At 52.6% G+C, this 27,625-nt stretch overlaps 1 protein-coding gene across 1 annotated transcript; it reads right to left on the bottom strand.

The window, feature by feature from the left end:
• Positions 1–2,624: 2,624 nt before the first annotated feature.
• On the bottom strand, positions 2,625–25,966 carry PPP2R1A (protein phosphatase 2 scaffold subunit Aalpha). The gene is made up of 15 exons (XM_069551552.1): positions 25,647–25,966; positions 15,922–16,012; positions 15,064–15,164; positions 12,014–12,246; positions 10,920–11,067; positions 10,646–10,801; positions 8,868–8,982; positions 8,672–8,742; positions 8,097–8,231; positions 6,420–6,593; positions 6,093–6,153; positions 5,270–5,424; positions 3,933–4,075; positions 3,173–3,264; positions 2,625–3,043 (listed from the first exon to the last, which is right to left on the bottom strand). Exons 1-15 carry the CDS (start codon positions 25,722–25,724, stop codon positions 3,027–3,029), a joined length of 1,770 nt encoding a protein of 589 aa, XP_069407653.1. The 5' UTR covers positions 25,725–25,966; the 3' UTR covers positions 2,625–3,026.
• Positions 25,967–27,625: the final 1,659 nt, after the last annotated feature.

The following is a 27,625-nucleotide window of genomic DNA, read 5'->3' as shown; positions in this document are numbered from 1 at the left end:
TCCACTTCCTCGATCCCTCTGCCCTCTGCCCTCGACCACTGCCCAGCTGAGGTCTTCATCTTCCAGGACCATCATCCCAGCCTCTTCCCTGGCTCCGGGCTTTGTTGACCCTGGAAAGATCTCCCCAAGTCTTACTGGCCCCCGTCCCTCAGGGACAAGTTCAAGACCCCCCACCCTGCTACTTAGAGGCTCCTCAGGATCTGACCCCTATGTACTTACTCCTCCACGCTCGCTGCGCCACTCGGTCTCACTTTCCCACTCTGCACACCGAATTACTTGTTCCCCTGACGAGTGACGAGGAAAGAAGGCTCTCCAAGTAGAGGTTCACGTTACAGGCAAGACTGAGATGCTGAAGCATGTGTGGGTTTGCAGGAACCAAGAACGTTTCCCAGGCAGTAGTGGGTGCTGAGACTGGAAGATCTCAATCCTGGGTGCCAAGGTGACTGCATCCTTCCCTTTACTCCCCTAATACAGGCGTCACCAAGTCCCAATCTGCCTCCTTGGGAATCTTCCTCGTCACCCTCATTACCTGCCACCTCCCTCACTCCACCTGCTCCAGCTCACTTAGACCAGAATTCTCTCAGGTTTCTTAGCCTCAACCTGCCCTTCAATTCGGATGCTGTCACTACTTTGCCAAAACGCCCTGCGGTTTCTTCTGCCTTCCAGGGTAAAGCGTCCATCTTCAGCTCTTTCCAAAATACATGCCCTGGAGTCAGCCTCATCTCCTTAAGCTCTCGATGCCTCTGCTCACCAGCAGTGGAGCTCAGCTATCTCTGGACCACACGTGAGGACCGTTACATCCACAGTTTGCAATGGACCACACTCAGCACTCTCATCTTGAGCGGCCCCTCCCACACTGACTCGGGCTTGGCCACGTGACTTGACTTGGCCTGTGATGCTAGCAGAGGCTTAAAAGGCACTTGGAAACTGGGACTTGTTCTCTTGGAAACTGCTCTGGAGCCATTAGCCATCAGATAAAGACATCCAGCCACCATGGAGCAGCCAAATGATGGGAGAAGATACAGCAGGCCTTGGCTGAGGGCCAGACGCGGGAATGAAGAAGTCACCTTGAAGGTTGCAGCCCCAGTAGACACCACATGAAGCAGAACCTTCCCTACGAGCCAAGCCCACACTGCAGAATCACGAGGGATGATACGTTTCACTGTTTTAAGTCACTAAGTTTTGGGGGATGGGTTGAAAGGCAGGAAAATATAAGTGGGACACCATGGATCATTATTGGTAGGCTGCTGGCTACGCCAGAACATTCAACATCTTGCTGCAAGTGATTACACTACCCTCGTCCCCACGCCACAAACTCTTCACTCACTCAGTCCTTCAAGCATTTATATTTAGGAAGGCACGTGTGTGTGTGAGGCAGGGGGGTGCGGAGAGCAATGGGCTGAGTTTAAACCACAGGCCCTGTCCTTAGGAAATGAATGGCAGCTAGCACAGTGAGGAAGAGGGTCTCCTTCGCCCTCATCCCCCAGGGTTTGATCTGCTCTAACAAAGAGCAGGGACTCAGTAACACGAGAGCTCGCTGGTGAAAACCACCTGTCACCAAAGGCCAAGGTCCCTGCCACCCTGCAAGGCCAGATTTCACTCGGGTGTCACGTCCTCTGTGAAACTTGACACACACCATCTGCGTCATCTGTTGCTCCTCTCTGCAGGGCTCTTCGGCCCCGGCACCAGTTAGGATCTGGGTGACTTGCCAAGTGATCAAACCCCAAAGTCACTTATACGTTTAACTCCGCCAGGTGACGGGTAGCCCGTGTGGGCCTCAACAGCATCAGGAACCCTGGGCCCTGCCTGTCGTGCGCTGCTGCCTCGCTGGGCCTGCACTTCTGGGCTCACGTCCTGGCCTGGGATGGCTGCACCCACTCACGCCATCAGGCCACATGCCGGGGCTCAGCAGGGAGGCGGAGGCATTATTTCCCCGCTTAGGAACGCTTTCTAGAAGTTGCCCGTGCCACTTCTGTTCACATATTAATGGCCCGAATTTAGCTGCAATGCCACACCAAATTTCAAGAGACCCTGTGAAAATGCCTTGAATCCAGGCAGCCATGTGCCCAACTGAAAATACAGGTGTCTCATCAGTACTAAAGAAACCGAAGAACAGACACTGAGAACCAGTGGTTCTGTCTAGCCACAGTCCCCAGCCTGCTCTGCCGCGGCCCTGATGATCCTGAGAGCTCCTGGCCCACTCTTCTCATGCGTCAATCATTGCCCACGCTGTGTGTATTACCTCGTTTAGTCTTCATTCCTGCCCCGCTCAATCTAGAGTCTGTTACCCCATTTTACAGTCCTGCAATCTGAAGACTGGGCACCTACTCAAGGCCACACAGCTATTAACGGAAGGACAAGGATCTGGACGCAGGCTGTCTGGCACCAAGGCACCTGCTCTAACCATCACACACTCAGCCAGCCTCTGTGAAACCTAAGTGCACCTCAGGACTCCGCTGGCCCCTGGGGCCAGGGGCACTCCCATCGGCTTCCCAGGGAATCCTCCTCACTCGCAGGACAGGGATGCGGCAAGTCCAGTCAGTCCTCGCCAGACAGAAGCGCAAGGCTGGGGCCCTGAGGTGGTGCCCCCTTCTCCATCTAGTGACTAAGACCAGAGGACCAGCTATTTCTAGACCTTTATTTCTCTGTGAAAAGGGGGGCAAGGGAATAAAATAAAAACAGCACAATTGACACAAAAAACCCACCGAGAGGAAGGGAGGGAGGTGGAGATGGGGGAGGGGTCCCCATACAGCAGCAGGAGCCGGCGACCTGGGATGCTCCCGCCTCACCCCAAAGGGCGGGAGTGGCCCCTTCCTCCCAGGGTCTCTGCTCTGTCCCACCTTGTGCGCCCCCAGCCCCGTGGGGGGGTGGATGTCCCAGGCTGAGGGAGGAACCGTGCCGGGGAAGGGACCTGGGGTCAGACCATGCACAGGGAGTGACAGCCAAAGGCCCCCACTGTCCCCCCAGGGAGGAGCCTGGCGGGGGAGGGCGGACACCGGAGGCTGGCGGTGGCTCCTCTTCCAGCATCAGGCAAGAGACAGAACTGGGGGAACAGGAAGAGACGGGAGTCAGAAGGCAGCCAGCCCGCTGCCCACGGCCGCTCCCAGGCCAAGCATCGCCCTCGCAGACCCCCACCCGCTCCTGCCAGCGTCTCGGATTCCTGACACCTCACCAGTCAGAGCCTCCTGGGCAAAGTACTTGACGTCCACGTCCTGGTCCTGGGTCAGCTTCTCGAGGACGGGCTTGACCTCACTCTGCAGCGTGCTGGGAAGAGAGGGGGAAGGCGAGGGGTCAGAAAGGTGGGGCTGCTGGGTGTCTGCTCAGACGCAGACACACAGGTGCATGAGAGCTCTCAGGGCCAGAGCAACCAGTACTTGGAAGGCTGAAAGTCTCACAAACCAGGACAGAGGCCTCGGGGGCCCAGAACAGGTATAGGGAGGTGAGGTGGTGTGGAAAGGTGGGGCAGAAAACCCAGAACCGTCAAGTCTCTGAGCCTCGGCCACGTGACGCCTTGCATTTGTGTAACATTATATACCGAGGCCTACTGCCCATCAGGTGTGGACACAGTGGAAAACCCAACCCTCCTGACTCTCACCCACACGGAGCCCAGACTGGGAGAAGGCAGATCAAATTGCTGACAAGTAACAGGAGAGGCGAGCACCTGAGGAAGGGACTCGGCCCTACAGGGGCCCAGGGAGGTAAGGGCCGAGGGAAATGCTTCTGCAGCGGCAGTCAGCTGTTTGGGGGACGAAGGCGGTCTTCAGAGAGAAGCTAAGGGGTGAAGCTGCGTCCTGGACAGACAGAGGTGCACGCGTCACAAGGCCCTTCCCCCAAAACAACCACCATTCTCACTTCCATCGCCTGCGTCCCCCTTGATCCATTTTTGAAGTTGATACAAATGCAATCGTGTGTGGAGGAGGGGCAGGCCTCACCTGTTGTCCAGGATGGGCCCGATCTTCTGCAGGGACTTGGCCACGTTGAAGCGGACATTGGCGACAGGGTCCCCGGCCATGCGCAGCACGGTGGGCAACATGTGCTTGGTGGTGATGTCCTGCCCGCAGACCTCGGACAGCACCTGCAGGCCAGGGAGCAGCAGAGGGTGACTCCCCAGAGTCCTCGCTCCCTCTGACCAGGACACTTAGTGGCCATCAGGCTTGGGGATAAAACTGAGCATCAGGGGGACTCAGACTCACCCAGCCTGAGGGCCTTGATTCTCCACAAGTTCCCAGGTTCCCTAACACCCTCTTCACTCCACCATCTCCCTGCCCTGAAAACCCCCAGCCCATACTGTCCCACCCCAGCTCCCTTCCTCAGAGTCTCCCTCATCCTCTGGGGATGGGACTGGATTCCTGACCCTGGGATCCCTTCCTTAGTGCTGTGGTCTCCAGAGTGATGCACAGGAAGGGATTACCGGAACAATTTTATGCTAACTTTTAAATCTCATTCTTTAATTTGTAGTTATGTGGTTTATTTAAGTGGTTTTAAGTTTATTTAAGTGGTTTATTTAAGTGTATGGTTTATTTACATGACTACATGCAAGTACTTTCTACTGTATTTATCTATCAGCACTTTCTACTGTATTTATTTATCACACATTTACATATCACACACACAGCATACATATCACACACACAGCATACATATGCATCACATACACACCATACATTACATACCACACACACACAGCATACATACCACACACACACCCCATACGTTATGTATTACATACACACTATACATATGCATATTACATACACACCGTACATTACATATGAACCACTGTTCTAAGCTGTATAACCAGATCAATGTCACAGCCTCAGGAGTCTGGGGCTGTGATTGTTGGTATGAACCCTTTACAGGTGAGAAAACTGAGGCACTAAGTAATCTTCTCAAGGTGCACAGTCAATATGTGGCAGAGCTAGAATTAAACAGTAGGTCTGATTCTAGAAACTGTGCTTTAACCGTTGTATCATAAATATCACTTATTTTGTGAGGAAGGAGGGGGTGCTCAGACAGACCTGGCCATCACTGTTCTGTTGGCCAAATTTCCCCAGTCACCCCCACGCAGGTCCCCACCTGCAAAGGCCCTATACTCTGAGCAGGGAGCCCCAAGTTCCAGCCTGCAGTTCCCCAAGGACTAACCCCTACGGCCCCAGATCCCATCACTTTCCTACTCCCAAGCCAGCTTTCCCCCGAGGACCTTCTCCATTCCTCCTCTCCCGTCTACTTCCCCTCCCCCAGGGAGAGGTGGGGGCCGGTGGGCGCTCACATTGATACAGAAGAGTGTGGTCATGCGGTGCAGGTAGTTGGGGTCCCCAGACATGGCCAAGACCTTGGGGATGATAGTTGCGTGGGCCCACTCCTTCCCGAACTTCTCCACCAGCTTCTTCAGGTTGCTGGTGGCCGCCTCGCGGATGGCATAGACTGTGGGAGGAGGAGGAGAGAGGGAGACTCAGGAGGTGAAGGACTGACGCAGGTGGGGACTCAGTCACACTCGCTCCCGCCTGCAGAGCAGCCCCAGGTACCAGGCCACATGAGAACCCATAAACTCGCAGAGAAAGAGAGGGCTGTGCGCTAGATGTAGGGTTTTCTTTTCACGTAGCACATTCTCAACAGCTCCAAGGCACAGACGGGCGGACTGAGGCTCTGAATTTGCCCAAGTGAATGACTTAGTATGTGGAATGGAGCCTGTTACAGACAAATGCTAACTTTTATTTTTGCCACTCCTAGTGAAAACAATGAGCAATTCTCACAATGGCCTTCAAAGACTGGGATGAGGCACCCTATGTTTCACAGAGTGTCGGCTCAAAGGTGGCAAGTGACGTGTTTAAAGTTTGACAGCCAGGAAGTGGGATTCAAACTTGGGCTGTCTGCCAGGTGGCCCTCAGACTCCCCACTAGACCTGGCATCCCTGGGTGACCTGATACATCCACCTCCCACTGACCTCCTGTGGGAATCCAGAACGCAAGGGAGGTGGTCCATGTACCTGGCAGCAGTGGGGTGACACCCAGCCCCCACCTGCCCCAAGCAATCCGCCCCTGCACCCTTCTGGAGCCCCAGTCTCCTCCCAGAGGTCCTGGGGAGGTGCTCACCATGATCCACAAGCCAGGCCATGCACAAGGAGTTGAGTTTCTCATCAAAGAACTCCACCCCCTGCAGGAGACGAGATAGTAGATCAGGGTTGAGACTGCGCAGATCTGGCGAAGCCCAGGGAAACCACCCCCAACCCCCGCAAAGAGCCAGGCACTGTTCCACTTCACCCAAGGGGCTCTCTTACCTTTCCTCCCCTTGACTACCACGACAGCCCTCACACCTTCCACTGGGCCCTCACGGCCCCCAGGGCCCCGGCATGGCCCCCAGGCCTGGCTGCACCACCCACCTCCCCGGGCAGCAGGCCTGTCTCAGGCCTGCACTCTCACCAGCTGTCCCGCCAGCAGAGGCATATACTCGATGATGGCCAGCCGCACCCGCCACTTGGCATCCTCCGCCAGCTCCACGATGGCAGGGAGCAGGGACTGCGACAGTTGCCGGATGCCGATCACCTCGTTCACGCAGTCCAGGTTAGAGATGATGTTCAGCCGCACCTCCGGGCACTGAGGAGAGGACAGGAGCGTTCTGAGAAGGGGCACTGCACACGGAGCCCAGGGCAAGGCTCGGACTTACACTACATGCATGTATGGGCTTCCCTGGTGGCTCCAACAGTAACGAATCCGCCTGCAATGCAGGAGACCCAGGTTTGATCCCTGGGTTGGGAAGATCCCCTGGAGAAGGGAACGGTACCCACTCCAGCATTCCTGCCTGGAGAATTCCATGGACAAAGGAGACTGGTGGGCTTACCCATGGGGTTGCAAAGTCGAACATGACTGGGTGACTAACACACACACAAACACACATGCGCATGTACACAGGCAGCCCCCGTTTATCCAGTTAACTTCACACCACTATGAGACTTCCATGGGTTCCTGCTTTCACTAAAAGAAACCCAAAGAGGATTTGTGCTTTAGCAAAGGAAAAAACAGCTGCTTCACTCTACGCCATTTCAACCTAAGACAGGCTTATCAAAATGCTCTATCTTAGCACAGAGGGGAACCTATATCCCCATCTGCTTCCAAAAATCTCTGAAACAACTTCTAAGAAATGGCACACAAATATAATTAATTCCTTGTCCAACATCATATATTCCTGGAGGGCAGACACTAGTTTTTCCTGCATCTCCCTCTGGGAGCTGTGGGGTGAATAGGCATGCGGTGAAATCAATCAATGAACCAAATAATCAAGTGTGCAGTAAAGGGTTATTAACTGGACCACGCTAGGCTGTTCAAACTTGGCACATTCCAAACAGAGGACTGGCCCCCCACCAGCTTCTGGGAGATGATCTCTCAGTATCTGAAATAAAAAAGGGCCCTGGGCCATGTCAAAAAGATCATGCTAACATTGTGACTTATGGTGAGGCCCTTGGGCCATGTGGCATCAAGAGACCTGTAACCTAAGGTCAGCCATCAGCAGACAGGATGGGCACCCTCTCTGGGGTTTGACTGAGAGGACTGGCCTGCTGCTGGTCGGTGCCCTCTCCCTTCACGCCAGCTGAGACGGAACAAATCAGGGCAGCCACCTCAGACCCACAGGGTGCTGGGGTCAGCCGGGACAACGCCCTCAGTGTAGGTCCCCTCTGCCCCTGGATTCCTGTGAGAGAAACCATTCTCCACCTTATTTAATCCACAGCACTTCAGGGTCTCTAGTAAGCACCTTAGCCTGAACTTGGATAGACATGAACCTGTCACAGCACCTGTATGATCAGGGAGTCAAGGGACCGCCCATCTGTCCCTCTCCACTGCCAGTCTCTGCAGGTCCTGGAGGATCAAAAGGATCTTGTTCCTTTTTTTCTCAGTATCCCTAATGCCCAGGAAAAAGACTAGTACAGAATAAAGGCACATGAAACAAATGCCAAATAAGCGAATGAGCTAACGTGCAGCCCATCAGGCCCACAGACACTCAACTCCCTGGCAACCTGGGCGTTTGCCACAGGTGCTGGCGACCCTGGGGAGCAGCTTCCCCGCCCACCACAGTCAGCGCGCAGAGCCCCACAGCGCCCGCACCTCGTCCTTCAGCTGGGCCAGGAAGAGGGGCAGGAGGTGCTCGATGGTGCTGTCTTTGCCCAGGATCGGGGACAGGCCCATGATGACGGAGGCCAGCGCCGACTTGACGTGCTGGTTGGCGTCAGACACCAGCTCCTGGGAGGTAGAAGGAGGATGGGAGCCACAGGGTCAGTGGCTGCGGAAACTCAAGTCCTACGAACCCCGAGACACTGCCTGCTTTTGTCCTCTCGATCCAGGCTGAGAGCACGAGGGGAACTGGAGCGCCTGCCTTACACATTCGGCGTGCCTGGAGTTCAATGACCCCTGCCCCTCCCCGGGAGCCTCTGCCCCAAACTTGAAGCTCTGTGGATGAGGAGACGCTGTGAGCTCTGAGAGGAAGCACCCCACCACCACGCTCAGCCCCGAGCCTCAGATTCCGCCTGCCCTCAGGCTTCCTGACTGCTCTAAACCCAACACTGCCTGGTCCGAGGAGGCTGGGAACTCAGTCTGCATCGGGCTGCCCCTCACGCCCTATCTCCACCTTCCTTCCAGAAGGTTCAGGCATGCTCTACTCCTCCCACCAAACTCCCTGTTACCTTGATGCAGGGCAAGATCTGGGTCATGATCACATTCTCCCGACAGTCAGCGGAGAGATTTTCACAGAATTCTGTGGGCAGCGAGAGGGAGGTGACGGGAGGTGAGACCCGAGGTGCCCGTTCTGCCTGCAGTCCCTCGGACACCCAGCCCACCACCCACACGCCCGCTTGCTGTGTTCTGGTCACCAGCACCAACCTTTGACCTTGTGGGAGGCGGCGGCCCTCACCTCGGCCTCACAGTCTTTCATCAGGTTCTGGAAGGCAGGGACCAGGTCCGTCTTGGTGATCTCAGGCCCCACCGCTTTCTGGAGCTGCAGGAAGTGAAGGAAGGGCAGGGGGAGTGAGAGGGCTTGCCGGGCACCTTTGGTGAATGAGAACAAAATCAAAGTTACAGGCACCAGGACTGAGGCAAAAGCAGCCCTTGGCGTCACCGCTGAGATGTAACGCGGGTGCCGCAGGGGCGACCTCAGCCAGGTCTCAGAGCCTCTCTGAGCCTCGGTTTCCCTGTTGTGCAGTGATGAAATGTGTATGGTGCTGAGGGGCTGGGCAGGGCAGTGGTCACAAGCGTGGCCCTGGAGTCCAACTCCCTGGCTCAAGTTCTTACTCTTGCTTATCATCTGTGTGACCCTGGATGAGTGCCTGCACCTCTCTGAGCCTCAGCTTCCTCAACCCCGAGGGTACCTACTGCAAAGTGCCGCTGTCTGCATTAAAAGTAACAACAGACTGCCTTACTGTTCAGGTTACTCGGGTTGGGTTTTCTGTCCCTGATCCCAAAAGACTAACGATGTATGATCACTGCCACTTTCTCATTTGTATTATTTCTGTGTTAAGACTATTTACCAGAACCGGTATTACTTTTGTAATTAAAATAAAACAGTACAGGTTAGGGTCCCCCCCTCAGGAAGCCAGGCAAGGAGAATGCACAGGTTCTGCCGTGAAGCTGCTTCGTGAGGGCCTGGGGGAACAGGGTGGTTCCTGACTGCGAGGAGAGGAGCCTGCTGCCCGCCTCTCCAGCGTCCTCTCCCCTGAGAGCCACTGCCCGACGTTCTTGCCTGTGCTCTGCTCACCACCCAGGCCCGCTGCACACACGGGACAGCTCCTGCCCCGGCCCTCTCTCGTCCTCCAGAAGCTGCTGCAGCACCTCCTTGTCTCGGCACTTCCACGCCCACCGGCCAGCCCTGCGCCTGTCGCGCTGTCTCACTGCATTCCCTGTCTCAGCTGACCTTCCCCCTTCAGGCTGCCTGTTCCTTGAAGCCCAGGAATGTGCTGAATTCACTGGATCCCCAACACCCAGCCACGAGCTGGAGCTCGACAAACATGTCTGTGCGATGAGCCATTGAGACTCCATGGAAAAAGCACTGTCCTCAGAAATGCGGCATCTGTTCTGCCTGCTTGACAGCATCACTCTGACCATTCAAACATTTGGGCCATGTTTTGCGGCTCGACTGTATCCCCTGAAATTCATACACTGACGCCCTAACTCCCCACCCCAGTACCTCAGAATGTGACTATACTTGGCCACAGGGTCTTTAAAGAGCTAACAGGTTAAAATACGGTCATTAAGGTGAGCTCTAAGCCAAAACATCTAAAGCGCTTATAAGAAGAGGAGATGAGAACACAACCCACAGGTAACATGCAGGGAGAAGGAAGCCGCCTATGGCCGAGCAAAGACGCCTCCGTGAAAGGAGATAAGGTTCGTAGGTCGGGAACACACACACGCTACCCTTCTCTGCTCCTGTGGTTCCCCCACAGAACCTTAAGTTGGCCTCAGAAATCTCAAGGAAGCACTTCAAGCTGCCGCTATCAACCAACCAGAGTTGTCAGGTGAGCTAACCAAATGACAAGAGAGCTTCCTGCTTTGATGCCTGGATGACCCACTGGGCTTCACTAAACCCCGGCTCCATGTGGCCCCGCTCCTTCCTGAGGCCTCCATCTTCCCGTCCGTGAGACGCTGTCTACAGCCCCTGCACGCACCTCCGTGAACTTGTCGGCCACCATGTAACGGACGCGCCAGGACTTGTCCTCAGCAGCCTGGCGCAGGGTGGGCATCACCAGGGCCTCCAGGTCCTCCTGGGGCAGGAGCTGGGCGATGTTCACGCACGCCTCCACCGCTAGCAGCCGCACCGAGTCCTGGGGAGAGGGTGGGAACAAGGAGGGGGAGCAGAAGCCCCATCAGCTCCGGGCCAACTCCCCAGACTCGGGGTCCGCCGCGGGGAGAAGCAGGAGAGGGGTGGGCAGGCGGCCCCACCTGCTCGTCAGAGGCCAGGTTGGAGAACATGGGGATGATCTCGCTCTTGACGTTGTCCAGCTCCAGCACCTTGGCGAACTCCCCCAGCTTAGAGGCTGCGGCCCGCCGCACCATGGGGGTGTCATCTGAGCACAGGTTCCGGAAGTACCTGGGCAGGTAGAGGGGGCTCAGGAGGAGGAAACCCTGGAATCCCAGGCAGCCCTGCAGCTCCTGGCTTTGCCCAAGTGATCCTGATCCAAGTGAGAGCCTCTGAGTCTCCCCAGACCTACACGAAGGAACTGATAACAGAACCCACCCCACTGGGCCGCTGAGGTTTAAACAAGACGCCGTGTGAGAGACACCCAGCCATCTCTCTGTGCGCAGGTCTACAGCAAGCCGCAGCTGCTGATTCTATCTATAACTGTGACCACATAAAACTGCTTAGCTAAGAGGCTGCACTGAAGCTTCTCAGAGCGTTTCCTTTCCAGCACCGACTGCGTCCAGTTAAAGAAACGCAAGGGCCCCAGAACAGCCCTCCAAGCGCCTGCGAGCAGCTGCATGCTGCTGTCCTGGCCGGAGTGATGGCTCAGGGGCTGGGCGTGCTGCCCACGGTTCAGGACAATGGAGGAAGGACAGGACCCCAGGAGAGGAGGAAACACACATTAATGGGAGATTTTAATCCAATTAAAAATACTGGTTCTTCCACAGGCCAAATCTCAAGTGCAAGCAATTTCCTGGGGTTCAGCCAAGAGGGAGGGAGGTGGTGGAGGCGGCAGCCTCCCATCTGCCACACCGAGACAGGCCTACGACTGCACCGCACGTCACTGGCTGGGCACCTGCCATGTATCAGTCTTTTCTAAGTGTTTTATACACAGTAATTCACTTAAATAACCAATGGGAGGAAGAACCATCATTGTCTCCATTTCCTAAATGAGCAGGAGGCAGTGCCTGGACTGACACCCTGCCGCATCCACACACCAGCTCTCTGAGGGCTGGCAGAGCTCAGGGGCTTCTGGGAGCTGGATGGGCCTAACAGAGCCTGAGGCTTGAGAGAAGGGGACCAAGCAGAAGCGGGAGGTGGGGTCTCGCCAGGGCCCAGCGGCCGGGGGACTCACTGTCGAAGCTCCGCCTTGACGGCACTGGACACGCGGGGGTAGCAGACGGAGAAGAGGCCGCAGGCTGAGGTGCGGGAGGTGAACCAGTCGCCGCCCGCCAGCCGCTTCACCAGGGGCACAAAGTGGGCCTCGAGGTCGGAGGGGGAGTGCTCGTGCGAGATGGCCCGCAGGGACTCCACTGCCTTATCCCGCACCACCGTCTCCTCCACCGTGGCCAGCGACTCCAAGGGCGGCTGTGGGGCAGAACAGGTCAGTGCACAGCTCCCCCCCAGCCCCCCCGAGCTCCCGGCTGCACCCCTTCAGGGACTCAGCTCCTCCGACAGGCTTTCCCTGATCACCAGAGGCCCGCGTGCACCCTATGTCTCCTCCCTGAAGAATCACAACAGAGAACCTCATGCACAGGTCCTTGAAGGCGCTTCAGTGGGGTGTATAAACCCCCAAGCTATACATGTCACCTTCTGAGAGGGCCACAGCTATCCCTGGCATCTCCAACTGCAGTAATAATGACTGATGTTGACGGCAGTGTCTATTTACTACATGTTCACAGCAGGGCCACAGCTCCAGCGGTGCTGGTTCTATCTCACCTGAGTCCTATGAAGCAGGTCCTGTTACTGTCTCCATTCTAAACTAACAGGAAACTGAGGCACAGCCAGGCTAAGTAACTTGCCCGAGATGTAAGGGACAAGCTAGGATCTAAACCGGGCCAGCTGGCTCCAGAACCTCCAAAGGGCTGAAGGGCAGAGCTGTGTGGACAGGCAACCACACCAGGATCTCACGATACTGGGGAACCTGGGGCTCGAGACTCTTGTTACTGCGAGGCCTGGAGTGATCGTGTTCCTTTAGGGACATGTGACTGGCTGACCATGGGGTCACCTGGAGCCCAGCAGACCTCCTAGCACAGAGCAGGAATGCAGGAATTACTCACTTAAAGAAGGGAGACTCAATTTTTATCCTAATCTGTTCAAATAAACATGTGGGTGGAGACTTGTGGTCTGAAGTCCAACCTGCCTGACAGGGACAGAAAGCAGAAAGAAATAACTGGAGATGTCTCCAGGACGCAGGCAGGTGACTGACTGCAGCAACGGGTAAAGGTGACAGGCGGGCACAGCAGGGGCGGAGACTGGCTGGAGGGCGTCCAATCCAGGGAGCAGAGCTGCTTCCAGCTCCGCCAACTGTCCCAGGGGGACATGGCCAGGGAAAGCAAATCTCGGGGTTTCCAAAAGCAGCCAAAAGGGCCAGGCTCTCACATGTGAAAAAGAAATCTCATTTGACACAAGCTTCAATGTGGATGAACTCCTTGAAGACGTTATACTAAATGCAATAAGGCTTTCACAAAAGACTACATAATGTATGCTTCCTTACGTGAGGTGCCACGTTTTACAAACTGAAGGTGTGTGGCAACCTTGCATCCATCAAGCCTATCAACATCAACTTTTCCAACAGCATTTGCTCACTTTGAGTCTGTGTCACACTTCAATAATTCTCAAAATACTTCAAACATTTTCATTATTAATGTATTTATTATGATGATCTGCGATCAGTGATCTTTGATGTTACTACTACAAAAAGACTGCAACTGCTGAAGGCTTAGATGATGGTTAGTGTTTTTTGGTGAGAAAGTATTTTTTAACTAAGATATGTATCTTTTTTTTGACAGAACGTTACTGCACATTTAATAGACAACAGTAAAGTGTAATCATAACGTTTATATGCACTAGGGAACAAAAAAATTCACGTGACTCATTTTATTGCAACATTCACTTTCTTTATTATGGTAGTGTGGAAGTAAACCCACAATTTCTGAGGTGTGTCTGTAGGCAGACTCAGAGAGACAGCCAGTGGAAAGGTGGCTGGGGGTGGGTGCGAGGAGCTTGGGAGCTACTGCTTGATGAGTACAGTTTCTTTGGGGAAGATGGAAAGTTCTGGAGATGAACAATAGCGATGGCTGCACCACAGTATGCATGTACTTAATGTCATGGGAAAAGAGTGGTGAAAACAATCACTGCTTCTTAATAATAGTAACTATTTATCACCATTATTCCTAATAATGGTACTATTAATTCCTAATAATGGTCACTAATTACTACTAACTCAGCATGAAAAAAAATTTAAAAATCGAGAACAAATTTTTTACAATCTCATTAAAAATGCGGCAGACTAAAAGAAAGCCTGCAGAGTAACTACAAAACGCCATCAAGAGCAGATGCCAAAATATGAGGATCACGAAAGACAGAATTACAGGGTGGTTCTGAGGAACAGCGAAAACCGAGCAACCTCCAAGGTTCTTTAAACCCAGGCCACAGGACTGGAGCGCCTCCTCCCTTCCCTTCTCCCAAACAGCAGTTACTCTCAGTATCTGACCATCTCTAACCTCTACCATCACCCAACACAGGGTCACATGGACAGGAACTCAGGAAAAGTCACAGGGACAACCCTGGAATCCCAGCTCTGCCACTCACTAGCAGTGTGACTGCCTTCCCATCCAAGTACTAACCAGGACCAACCTCTGCTTAGCTTTCGAGATCGATGAGATCGGGCGCGTCCAGGGTGGTACGGCCGTAGACAGTATGACTGTCTCTACCTCAAAGCATGGACAGGATGACAACGGAGCTGACATCTCTGAGTGCTTACTACATGCCAAGTACTGCACTAAGGCTTCTTGAGGTGGTCCTCAACATAAGTTCTAAGGACTCCCTTTCTACAGATGAGGAAAGGACAGCAGAGAAGTCAGGTGACTTACAAGTCACCCAGCAAGTAAGTGGAGCCTGACTCCCAACTGAAAACCTCACACGCAGAGGGCCAGGTGGGGCCTGGCACTGCTCACACATGCCCAGTCAACAGTGAGGAAGACAGGTGCATTTTCGTTCAAATATAGTAAAAGCCTGCTGACCTGCTGGGTTAAAGTGAATGATCAAGGCCCCTCTGTCCAGAGAAAATGATCCCGGCCTGGCCTGCACTCTCCCCTCCCTGTGAGGATCTTGGTTCTGACCCCCCAGGGGCAGGCAGGACTCCCACCCGCCCCCCCCCCCCCCCCCAGCTTCCAGACTCACCAGCAGGCAGTGCACATACTCGGGGCCTCCGACCAGAGTGGTGAAGGTGCCCAGCTGCTCCGCCAGGGCCAAGAGGACCTCATCCTCATCGTAGATGGTATCTGCGGGACAAGACAGACTGGGTTACAGTCCCGCCCCACAGCTGACTTTCCCTGGGGAACAAGCGTGCTCCAGTCCGCTTCCTCAACCTGGCAGCCACCCTCTACCTGGGCGGGCAGAGATGGCAGGGGGCGGGGCGGGGGGTGGGACTGAGTGATCAGGTGTGCGATGCTAGGGAAGAGAGACCACCAATACTGTCAAGTTCAGAGCCACCGTGACTTGATAGATGTGCTGAGTCACTTCCTAACTACATGACCAATTAAGTCACTTCATCTCTCCATACTTCAGTTTCCTCATCTATAAAATGAGGGCAGTAGTCTTACCTGCCTTAAGAAGTTACTGTGAGATAATCTTGACAACGATGGTGGCATAGAGCACAAGCTCTGTGAACAAACTTAGTTCTCACGAGAAAGGGTTTAGAACACTATCTGGCATATCATCAGTTTATAGTAAGTAGTAGCTATTATTACTATTATTATCATTTAATGTTTACATCAACGCTATAGCACATGATGACCATGCCTGTTTCATACATAAAAACTCTACGGAACAGAGGAGTAATTTGCCTAAAGTCACCAGCTTCTAACTTCAAACCAGGCTCCATCTGTCTTCAGACCCCTTCCATCAGCCCCTGCGCCAGCGCCCAGCACACGGCACTTAAATACTATCTGTTAAACTCACAGAGAGGTTTCTCTCCTATCTGGCAGGAACCACCCCCAGAAGCCCCCACTCAACGTGGGCCCCAGGACTCCACTGTACCTGTAAGGAAGGGCAGAAGCTCACTGCGGGTCCTTTCAACCCCGAGGGCCAAGGCAATGGTGGACAGCTTCTTGATGCTGTTAAGGCGAAGCTAATGAGAAGAAGAAAATGAAGGGAGAATGTTAGCAAGCCCACACTTAAGGTGATAGTTTTGGACCCAGTCGGCCACTGGAAGCCTCGCTAAGCACGTGTAGGGTGCTGAGTAATGCAGGCCTACCAAGTGACTGTGTGACCTTGAGCTGTTAAATTACAGCAGCAGCCTCAGCCACAGTATCCAACGGGTCTCACTGAGCCAACACCCCCTTCAGCACTTTCCAGGATCACTCTGTCTGATGCTGTGCCTGCATGCCCAAGTTCCCCACCCTCCTACCTGTGCCCACTCTCTGGCTCAACACCACTAACATACTCCACCTTGTGCTCTTAACAGCAGCAGCTACGGTCCCAGCTTACTGTGCTGGGCCCAGTCCCAGGCAGAGTACTCAGCTGCATGTCTCATTTATCTCTCACGACAAGCTGAGGACAGAGGGTTACAGGCCCTACCCCAGGAGAGCAAACAGGGTCACAGAGCTCTGTGGCAGGGAGCGGGGACTGTAACCCAGCGATGGGTTAGATGGTAGATGGTGGTTAACAGTAGTGATAACAGAACAAACAATATTATAATGACACTGCTATAAAAACAAGACTAACATTAGCAGTAGTAATTCCACTAGCACAGTGAGTTGAACAGTGACTGCAAAAAGGTACGTCCCAGTCCTAACCCTCAGTAGTGGTGAATGTGAAATATGCAAATGTAACTAAGCATCTCGAGACTGTCCTGAATTTGGGGCCAGGGGTGGTGGCGGTGCTGTGCAACATTAGAAAAGCGTGTGTCTATCCCTAGTTCCTGGCTCCTAAACCCCTGCAGCTTTCTAAGAGACAGGAACACAAGGAGCATCTCTTGTTCTGATGTTTGATTTTCGATTCTGGTTCCTGATACTGAGCCCCAAAATTCCTTGGAATTTCCTGGATGATGGGAATGTCTCTTGTTCTAATGAGGTGACTCTGGCTGGGCTCCTGGATGGGGCTGGTCACCACAGAGAGCAAGCCATGCTCAGAAGCTGGGAGCTTTGAGCCCCAAGCCCCATTCCCCCAAGAGGGGCACTGACCGGATGATCAGTCACGTCCATGTGATGAAGCCTCTGTAAGAAACCTCAGAGTATGGGGCTTGGGGTGCACCCCCACATACTGCGAGGGTGATGCACCCCAACTTCAGGGGACAGAAGTTCCCTTGACCTCGCCCTCTGCATCCCTTCATGTGGCTGTTCATCTAGACTCTTTATTGCATCCTTTATTACATAACAAACTGGTAAATGCCAGTGAATCCTCAGGATCTGTAAGCTGTTCTAACAAATAATCAAAGCCACGGAGGGGGCCTGCTTTGATGCTAATTGTAGGACATCCAGCAGGTGTTGCCAAGAACTGCTTGATCAGGAAGTGGGGAAAGCCATCTGGTGTCAGAAGTGCTAAGTGTAAGAGGGGTGTGAGAGGAAAGGAAAGACACGAGCCCGAAATCCAACAGCAGTGACTTACAAGAGACAGGAGAAAAGACAAAGAGACACAGAGGGGAAGGCCGTGTGAAGACAGAGAGGGAGCTGGGGCTGTGTCCACAAGCCAAGGAATCTGTCAAGAATGGCTGGCATACCCTTGAAGCTGGGGAGAGGCGCGGAGCCTCCTGAAAGAAGCAATACAGCTAACACCGTGATCTTAGACTTCCTGAACCTCCTGAAAGAAGCAATATAGCTAACACCGTGATCTCAGACTTCTTGAACCTCCCGAAAGAACCAATATGGTTAACACCATGATCTCAGACTTCTTGAACCTCCTCAAAGAACCAATACAGCTAACACTGTGATCTTGGATTTCTTGAACCTCTTGAAAGAACCAACAAAGCTAACACCTTGATCTCGGACTTGAACCTCCTGAAAGAACCAATACAGCCAACACTGTGATCTCGGACTTCTTGAACCTCCTGAAAGAACCAACACAGCTAACACCTGATCTCAGACCTCTGGCCTCCAGGCGCTGAGAGAGAACCCTTTCTGTTGTTTGCAGCCACCTAAGTTGCAGTGCTTTGTCGTGGCCACCCCTGAAATCACACCCTCTGCTAACACAAGGCAGGCCTCAGGCTCAGAATGTTAGTGTCAGGACCTCATCTGATGCCCTCATCCCGGGGAACACGACGAATGCCTCCTTTCCACCAGCAGGGAGGCAGACTCGGGGGTGCAGACTGCTGCCTGAATGAGCACTGAGTGGGCTAGGACCCAACCCCAACTGCTCAGGTGGCCTGGCCACCTGGGAATCTCCCTTCCATGTCTCCAGCCTGACAGTGGGGCTGCAGCCATGAGCTCCTGTGCAGAAAGGGCAAGGCGACGCCCCAGTGGTGGGTAGGCCCATCAGCTTCACCAGCCCAAGCACAAGCCGGACTCCTCCCCAGAGGAAAAGCAGAAAGAAGGGAGTATGGCGAAGGGGGAGCAGCAAGGGCTCCCTTGGCCCGCTCTTCCCCAGGCCATGAGACTCTGAAGAGGGCGGAAAGTGCCTGGGACCCTGCACCCCCTCCGGTTGAAGGCACTAAGACTCTCTCTGGCAACCACAGTGATGACAGCTTGAAGAAATGCTATGGTGGCCTCTCCTCAGAAAAACACCCCACTTTTCATACAGTGTCACTGGGTCTTTGGACCACCTGGGCTTGAAGTGGTCCACTCGCTCACCTGCCTGGCAGCAAAAGGGCCTCCAGATTAAGTATCACAAGCCCTGCATCTTTTCAGCTGAAGATTAAATGTATATAGAGACAGACATACAGAAACATATAAACAACTAAATACGGTGAATGTGAACTGCCAGTGAAATCTGAGTAGGAAGCACACAGGCACTCCCTGATGTTATCTTCCTCATCCAATGTCATGGACATGCCCTGAATGCCAGATGGACCCCAGGTTAAGAGCTCCTGCACTGGGCTATACTGCCGCTTAGGACCTCTGGTTTCCATCTGTGCATGTGAGTCCCTGCAAAGATATTTTAAAATCACTTTTGCATTTGGATGTGACCATGAGACTAATGTCTGGCCAGTGAAATCCAAGTGGGAACGGTGTGTGTGACTTCTAGTAGTGCTCTTATGGGGAGATGGGGGTCACATTCTTCATCCTTCCTTCCCTGTCTGGAATGGGCCTATGATAGCTGGGGCTTCAGCAACCATCTTGGGGTCTTGAGGTAACCTGGGACTGGGGAGGGCGGGATGGAGGACACAGAACAACATGTACGAGCCTGGGATTCTAACACTTAATGTCACACCAGCTTGGACTACCGCCAGACTTATTGATGTGAGTCATTTAAGTATCATTTATTCAGAGTCTTCCTATTACTTATAGCCAACCTTGGCTTCCCTGGTGGCTCAGACAGTAAAGCGTCTGCCTACAATGCAGGAGACCCGGGTTCGATCCGTGGGTAGGGAAGATCCTCTGGAGAAGGAAATGGCAACCCACTCCAGTACTCCTGCCTGGAAAATCCCATGGACAGAGGAGCCTGGTAGGCTACAGTCTATGGGGTCGCGAAGAGTCAGACACGACTGAGCGACTTCACTTTCACTTCGCTTCCCTGGTGGCTCAAATGGTAAAGAATCTGCCAACAATGTGGGAGACCCAGGTTCAAACCCTAGGTCAGGAAGATTCCCTAGAGAAGGGAATGGCTACCCACTCCACTAGGCTTGCCTGGAGAATCCTATGGACAGAGGAGCCTGGTGGGCTATAGTCCATGGGGTCGCAGAGGGTCAGACACGACTGAGTGACACAGGCAGCGGATCCTTAAGCAACACGGACGGGGCTGGGGCGCCCGCCAGCTGCTCACTTGAAAACCTGAGTATAACTCACAGTGGGCCCTCCTCTCAAGTTCCACATCTATGGGTTCAACCAACAGCAGACCATGTAGCACCACAGTATTTACTACTGAAATAATCTGCAGGCCAACCTTAATCCTAACTAGCCCAGTCAATGATGGAGTTCTTTTTGGACAGAAAGATATAAGGACAAGCTGGCCAAGGAACATCCAGGAAAGATTTTCCTCTTTGATGAGAGGGAGGAGGATGAGAACCTCTCTGCTCACACCCATGGTTCCACGACCACACGTATCACCATGAGCCAGGGCTGTGTTTGTCCCCAGCAGCCCTCAGCCTACTACACGAGACGTAATAAATAAAAACTCCCTTCTCACCACTACATCCACACAAACGCTACCACTTTTTAAAATCCACGTCACATTCAACCCACAGAGCTTCCCTGATATGACCACATAGAGTACGGTCCCACATGTAGTATGTCTTCGCTTCGTGCTGAGTGACACCCGAAGGCTCTCCTGTGGACTATGCGGCCCAACGCGACTGGCTCCTGTGTACAGGTTCATCCTCACTTCCCATGCCCTCTTTGCTCCCTGGATTCCTGTCAGAGTAGCTCCCTCAACAGCTACTAAAACACAAACATTATGGTCAGGTCCTCTTACTTGCTGACATGCTGCTTCCTCAGCTTCCCCTGAGACACAACAGGGCTCCCCTCACTGCATTCAGGCCTCTGCTCAGGCCTCACCAACGCCTGCCCCGGATACACCAGCACGGCCTCATCACCCTACACATCTTAACTCTCATCATCTCTAACACAGGCAGCGGATCCTTGAGCAACACGGACGGGGCTGGGGCGCCCGCCACCTGCTCACTTGAAAACCTGAGTATAACTCACAGTGGGCCCTCCTCTCAAGTTCCACATCTATGGGTTCAACCAACAGCAGACCATGTAGCACCACAGTATTTACTACTGAAATAATCTGCATGTAAGTGGACCCACACAGTTCAAACCTGTGCTGTTCAAGGGTCAACTCCACTTCTCTGTTCACTGTTTCTCCTTCCCCACTAGAATGTGGGCTTCACAAGGGCAGGGATTCTGTCTTCTGCACTCTGTGCCTCCAAATCCCAGGGCACGGCCTGGCAAACAAGAAGAGTCCAATAAATGCTGGATTAATTTTTTAAAATCAAGGCTACACATCTATTTCTACAGGCAGAGAAGGAAAGAACCTGGGGGAACATGCTCCCAACTGTTACAGTTTGGTAGAGCCGGCAGCTGGGAATGAGCAGGGTGGCAGGCGCTGCAAGGTGGCTGCTTTAATAACAAGCCTCAGCCCTGGAAACGCCTAGTGAGTGACACAAGTGCCTCTTCAACTTCTACAAAATCCTAACATCCTTCCACCTCATTTCACAAAGAATCGTGTTTTTAAATGAATATAATGTGTGTGGGTGTGTGCAGGCAGATGGGTGTGAAAAGTTCTGCATCACCAGAGAGTGAAATGAGGACCACAATCTCTATTTCTGGAGCATTTGATTTTTTTTTTTAAAGTAAAGAATGAACAAGTATGCACTCTGGCTTCACCAATTAGCTAAGGTCCCCAGGTGAATCCCGGCTACCTCAGAGCTTCAGTTTCCTCACTGTAAGATGGTTATCACAACAATGCCTGTTTCACAGGATTGCTGGGATAATCAAATAGAGGACATAGAGCCTGGCATGAAGCAAGCACACAAGTGTAACCATTATTCTTATCATTATTTCTCATGTATTTTTATTTCTTGAGCAGGGAAGAAATAGTTAACCTGAAATAGAAAGGAAAAAAGTAATCTCCCCACCTCCTTGGAAATCACAGCACAAACGAGTCCTTCCCTAGCAGTTTACCTGGCCTTATAATTACGGAGGTCCCTGCTCCCCCATTTGGAAGGTGACTTGTCTCTGGGATGAGGAAGGAGCATGACTGTTACCAGCTGGTGATTCCTGAACCGAGTACAGGGCTGGACACGTCAAAAACAGCAAGCATAAATATTTTTCAAGTCTTTAAAAATACACGTCATCCAGAGAAGGCACAGCAGATCTTGAACCCACTTTCTTCACCACCACCCTACACCAACTAAACTCTCAGAGCAACCTGATTCCTGAGTTCTGCTTCAAACCCCCATATATTCTATGTGTTCCAGAAAAGAAGCCGGAGCCTGAGACATCGTATTTCTAAGGTGTGGGCACCCAAAATGTCTTAGAGCATGCAAGAACCTGCTGTCTTTACACAGTTTATCTCATTTAATCCTCACAGCAGCCCTGCCGGGTGTATCTCCCACCCTTTTCCTCACTTAACAAGAAAATCAAGGCCCAGAAGAGTTGAGTAACTCATAGCGTTGCCAGACCAGACTTGAAACCCTGGTCTGCCTCCACCCATGGCATTGCCACCTGTGTCACCTCCGGGCCTGTGTCACCTCCGGGCCTACTCTGTCTCCACAGGGCCCAGCCTGGTGGTGAAAAGTGCTGCCCTGAAACCCAATGCTTTTGGCTAAGTCCTATATCAGTATTTACTGGGTTGTGTGACAATGACCAAACATTCAGAATGAAGATTCAGAATCTGATTTAAAGGAGCCAATTGTAAAAGGACACTTCTGGAACAATCAGGAAAATCTGATTATGTGTATGAATCAATTGTTAGATGACATCAAATATCACTGTAAAAACTTTGTCATGTATGATGTTTTTGAACTGTGGTGCTGGAGAAGACTCTTGAGAGTCCTCTGGACTGCAAGGAGATCAAACCAGTCAATCCTAAAGGAGATCAATCCTGAATATTCATTGGGAGGACTGATGCTGAAACGCTGAAGCTCCAATACTTTGGCCACCTGATGCGAAGAACTGACTCATTTGAAAAGACCCTGATGCTGGGAAAGATTGAAGGCAGAAGGGGATGACAGATGAGATGGTTGGATGTCATCACTGACTCAATGGACATGAGTTTGACTAAACTCCAGGAGTTGGTGATAGACAGGGAGGCCTAGCATGCTGCAATCCATGGGGTTGCAAAGAGTAGGACACGACTGAGCAACTGAACTGAACTGATGTATGATAATGTCATTGTGGTTATTAAAATGCCCATTGTTTTAGGACTTCCCTGGTGGTCCAGGGGTTAAGACTCCATGCTTCCAATGCAGGGGGCACTAGTCTGATCCCTTGTTGGGGAACAAAGATACCACATGCTGCACTGCACAGCCAAATAAAAAAAGTCCATGGTTTTAGAGGTGCATAATGAAGTATGTAGGAGAAAGTATCTGGGGTATGGGATTTATTTTTAAAATACTTCAGCCAAAAAAAAAAACGTGTGTGGGGAGGAGGATGAGAAACAGGTGAAAAAATATGATAATTTTTTTTTTTTAAACTGCTGAATCTGGATTCGGTACTATTTTCTCTGTGGCTTGAGATCTGACAATCAAAAATCATTTACTGGAAAAAAAGCCAGCACCTATCTCAGATTTCTTTTGTGAGGACTCAACAAACACACACAAAGCACTTAGCAGGCTGGCAGACAGCAGGGTTTCTCAGCCTTGGCACAACTGACCTCTGGGGCTGGACCATCCTTGTGAAGGGAGGGCCTGGGCAGTGCAGGATGCTGGGGAGCATGCCTAGCTACTGCTTGCAGCTCTCCCCTCACCAGTCGTGACAACCTGTTAAGACCCACTGCTCTACAGTAACCATTAAGAGAACAGTTTTTAAATTCCTGAAGCATCTCACCTTTGAGAGATGAAGCCCTCATCTTACCACAAGCGGCAGACTAAATTTAATGAAAACTTAAAACATGTCGTGCATTGTTCTAAGCATTTTCCTTGTACTAACGTATTTAATCCTTGAAACATGCCTATGAAATGCTAAGTATTACTTTGGGGTGGGGGGAGGTACCCACTGCACGGCTTGCGGGACCCTAGTTCCCCAACCACAGACTGAAGTCTGAGCCCAATGTAGTGAGCCCAATGCAGTGAAAGTGCCGAGTTCCAGACACTGGACCACCAGGGAATTCCCTATTCCCACTTCATAGATGAGAAAACTGAAGCGCACAGTGTAAGTAACACAGAAACCTGTTCTCTCCACCAGTGAACCACATTTTAAGAAACGTGGTGCCCCAAATACCCCTGAGACAATGCAACCCAGTCACTGCTTCTTACTGGATAAGGAAGCAATTTCTTTGAAGTTCACTCTCCAAATATAAAACCATAAACTGCTATGACAACTGAATGAGGTCATCACTGAATGCCTTCTTAAGGGGTCAATTCCACTGCAACCGCCCAACCAGGCAGATGCTGCTTCCTCACTCATCATTATTCCTTACAGATGAGGAATCTGGACCCAGAACAGGCAAGGCACTGACTGGTCCAGCGCACACAGGGAGGGCACCGGTAGTGCTGGCATTCAAATCTCAGTCATCTTGACTCCTCCATCACTCACCACACTGCATCCAAACCACCAGCAAATCCCAACAACCCTCCTTTTCAAGATACCCCCAATCCTGCCAATGCTGGTGCTGCTTTGCAGTGGCATCCAGAAAGGTCTCTCTGCTCCTGCCTGGTCTCTATTCGACAGCAAAAACTCAGGAGCATGTCATTCCTCTACGCAAAGCCTGGCACTGGCTCCTCCACCTCACTAAAGGCTTTGCCTTGCTGGTCCACAGGCCTCACTTGATCTAGCTCTGGATTAATCCTCATCTGCCACCACTTCGACATTCACTGTGCAGCCACCACGCTGGCCTTGCTGTTCTGACTCCCGAACTACGGTCATAGGAGCCCAAACCACAGAGGCTGGGCCAGTGTAGCCCGCACAATTTTATAAATGGGGAAACTAAGGCCCAAAGGGAGTATAGAAACTCTTCGATCACCACTCCCCACAATTACAGCTAACATTTATTGGGCCCTTACAACAGACCGGGCGCCGTTCTATATGACTCGTATTATTAACTCGTTCAGCCCCTTACAACCTCCCATTGACACCAGGACTATTATTAGACCATAGTTTATGGAAAACAAAGGCCCAGATCGGTGAACTAATCGGCCCAAGGTCACTCGGGTGAGAGGCAGGGCTGGGATAGGCAAACCCTAACCCTACCTCCTCTCAATACTTCGCCTGCTGGGCTCACATATCTGAACCTCCCGCTCCTACACATTAGAAATGTTAGCCCGTTTAGTGCACTGCCCACCCTCCACTCAACGGGAGGATCCTGGAAGGGGGGCGAGTTTCCACCTCGTAATTCGTACCTGAATTTGGCCAGTTCCCACTTTGGGAGTGAGCTTTTCGCCCCCCCTCCCCTTCGGGGGTCTACACCAAAACTGGAGAGTGGGAGGGCAGGAACTGTAAAGTCAGTGTTCACGTCTCAGTCTCCATTTGGAAAGTTTAACCCACAGCGCAGAGCCTTAGCCGCTGAAGCCGTGAAGGGTGAAAACTACCCGGACCCCCACCAATCAGGCGGCCCCTCCCCCACTCGGAGCAAGTCACGCGCCCACAGCATCCCCAAGGCGCCATTCAAGGGCTGCTGCCGCCAATCACCAAGCCGTTCCTTCGCCTCTCCCCAACCCAATCGGTCGACTCTCTCCAGAGCCGCGGCCTCGTAGGCCCGGGGCCCCGCGCGCACTTGGCAGGCCCGGGACCCTCCAAGGTGGCCTTCGCTCCCGCCCTCCGCTGGGCCGACACCCAATCACGGGCGCCGTCTCATCGAGTCCGGGGACCCTAACATATGAAAACGGAATGCTGATTGGCCGCCGCCCCTTCCGCCACTCCCAGCGAACACTGAACCTTGTCCGCGAGGGACGCCCGTGCCCCCAGGTCCCCTTTCCCTTCTTCCTCAAGTCCCCGTTGCTTCCGGACCTGAACATCCTCGTTGCGGAGCTCGTCTATGAGCACCGCGATGGGGTAGAGCGAGTCGTCGCCATCGGCCGCCGCCATCTTGGGCCCGTCCCGTTCCTGTCAAGACTGCGGCCAGCGCCGTGCTAAAACCGGGATAGGGAGGGGTTGGGCTGGGAGGAGGAAAGAAAGGCGTGGGGACGCCCGAGCCACTTTACAGGGGCTACCCCACATTCATTGGCCGCGATATCCCGGCTGAGCCTGCGTTTCTTTGGTCCGAACAAATAAGGTCCCGCCTACCGCCCATTTGCCATTGGCCGAAGTGACGAGATTAAGTTTGCCGTAGGAGAGGGGGAGGAGGAAACGGAAGTACGTCGTATCTTAGCGACCAAGATTGGGCCCGCCTACGTCGCCGCTAATAGCGGCCTAGACGAGCAGTTGCTTCTAGCCAATGAGGAGGAAGATTGGGAGGTGGCTAAGCCAGCTCGCCTCCGAGTTCTTCTGCGCCTGCGTCGCTAGGAATGCATGACGTCACTGGCGGGGCAACGAGAACTATCCGCAGGTTTTGGTTTGGGAGACAGTGGTTCCTCTTGCTGGCAAGTGGACTCCTGAACCTTTGTGCGAGAGGAGGAGAGAGTGTGTCTTTGATTTATGCTTTATTTTGCTGAGGCCCCGAGAAACGTGGCGACTTGCCTTACTCTGGGTAAAACCCAACGCTCCTCATGCGTGGATCTGATTCCTGAACGCCTGTCTCCCACCTCCCCTTTTTACTCTTCAGCAGTTCTGGAAAATTAATTGCTTGAGCACATCATGCTTTTTCATGCCAACAAGCCTTTGCCCAAACTGTACGTTCTATTTGGAAAGCAGTTCCTATTAAATCGTCGGATCTCTACGTATCTCCTCTTCCCTTCCTCTCTTCAGTCCTGGCCAAGCTCCCAGAGCCACGTAATCAGTCAATCTCAATTTCTCTCCCTCCCTCCCTCTCTCAAAATTTGTATCCCTTAGCTGAGTCTTCGCTAAAGACCCACTCCAGTTAGGAAACTGCTCCTTATAAAAGGGAGCGGGGGTTGAGCGGAGAAGACGTTGCATATTTCAGTCTTTTCCTCCTTATTCCCAGGATCTTCCCCCAACCCCAACTCTGCCAACTCACGGAGGCTATAAACCTCCTTAGCTAAGGATGCGCTCTAAATATCTTATAATTTTGTCAGTTACACCTCAAAGCGCCCCCCCCCCCCAAGAGTCCCAAGTGTGCCATGCAGAGACAGCCTCTGCAGCTCATAGATGCAGTCAGCAGCTTGATTCTGGTCAGACTCCACAGAAAAGACCCTGACCAAGAGTATTTCAACCAATGACCCAAAGAGTTCTCTCAGCACAACAGTTTGTTTCCACAGTTCACATCCTAAAAGAGTGATGTCCAAGGCACACTAAAGGCTTGTGTGCCACTTGGACACACTGGCAATCGTCCAGGTGTCTGACCACATCTGTTTTCTATTCCTGCACAGCTGGCACTAAGACTGCACAGCCACAGCGGCCCAGGGAGCAACATTAGGTTTCAACTTGCCTAAACCTTCCGTGTCGGTCAGACCATGCATTTAGGAAGGTCTCAGAGGACAGGGTTACTAGTGCCAGTGGCTTTGGCTATAGTGTAGAGCTGAAAATTCCCCCAGAGGGATAGATACCACTTATTCCTATAAAGCCAGGATGCTGCTGGAGCCAGTCTGGGTTCATTCTCGAATAAGTGATTCCTATAAGATGCAGGACTTCGGGGGCCCTTCGTACCTTGGTGGCAGTGGAGTCCAAATTGATTCATCCCCAAATCTGGAACATCAAGCGGGAGAATTGCAAGGCTTCTACAGATCAGACTTCAGTTTTGAGGTGCATTTGCTGCTGCTGCTGCTAAGTCACTTCAGTCGTATCTGACCCCATAGATGGCAGCCCACCTGAGGTGCATTTATTGGCAAGCTAATTACTGCTGTTTATAAGCAGTGCACCTGTTGGTAGTG

The sequence above is a fragment of the Ovis canadensis genome, chromosome 14, assembly GCF_042477335.2.
Source record: "Ovis canadensis isolate MfBH-ARS-UI-01 breed Bighorn chromosome 14, ARS-UI_OviCan_v2, whole genome shotgun sequence".
Taxonomy (NCBI): Eukaryota; Metazoa; Chordata; class Mammalia; order Artiodactyla; family Bovidae; genus Ovis; species Ovis canadensis.
The sequence above is the reverse complement of the archived record's forward strand: the minus strand, read 5'-3'. Positions and strand labels throughout refer to the sequence as shown.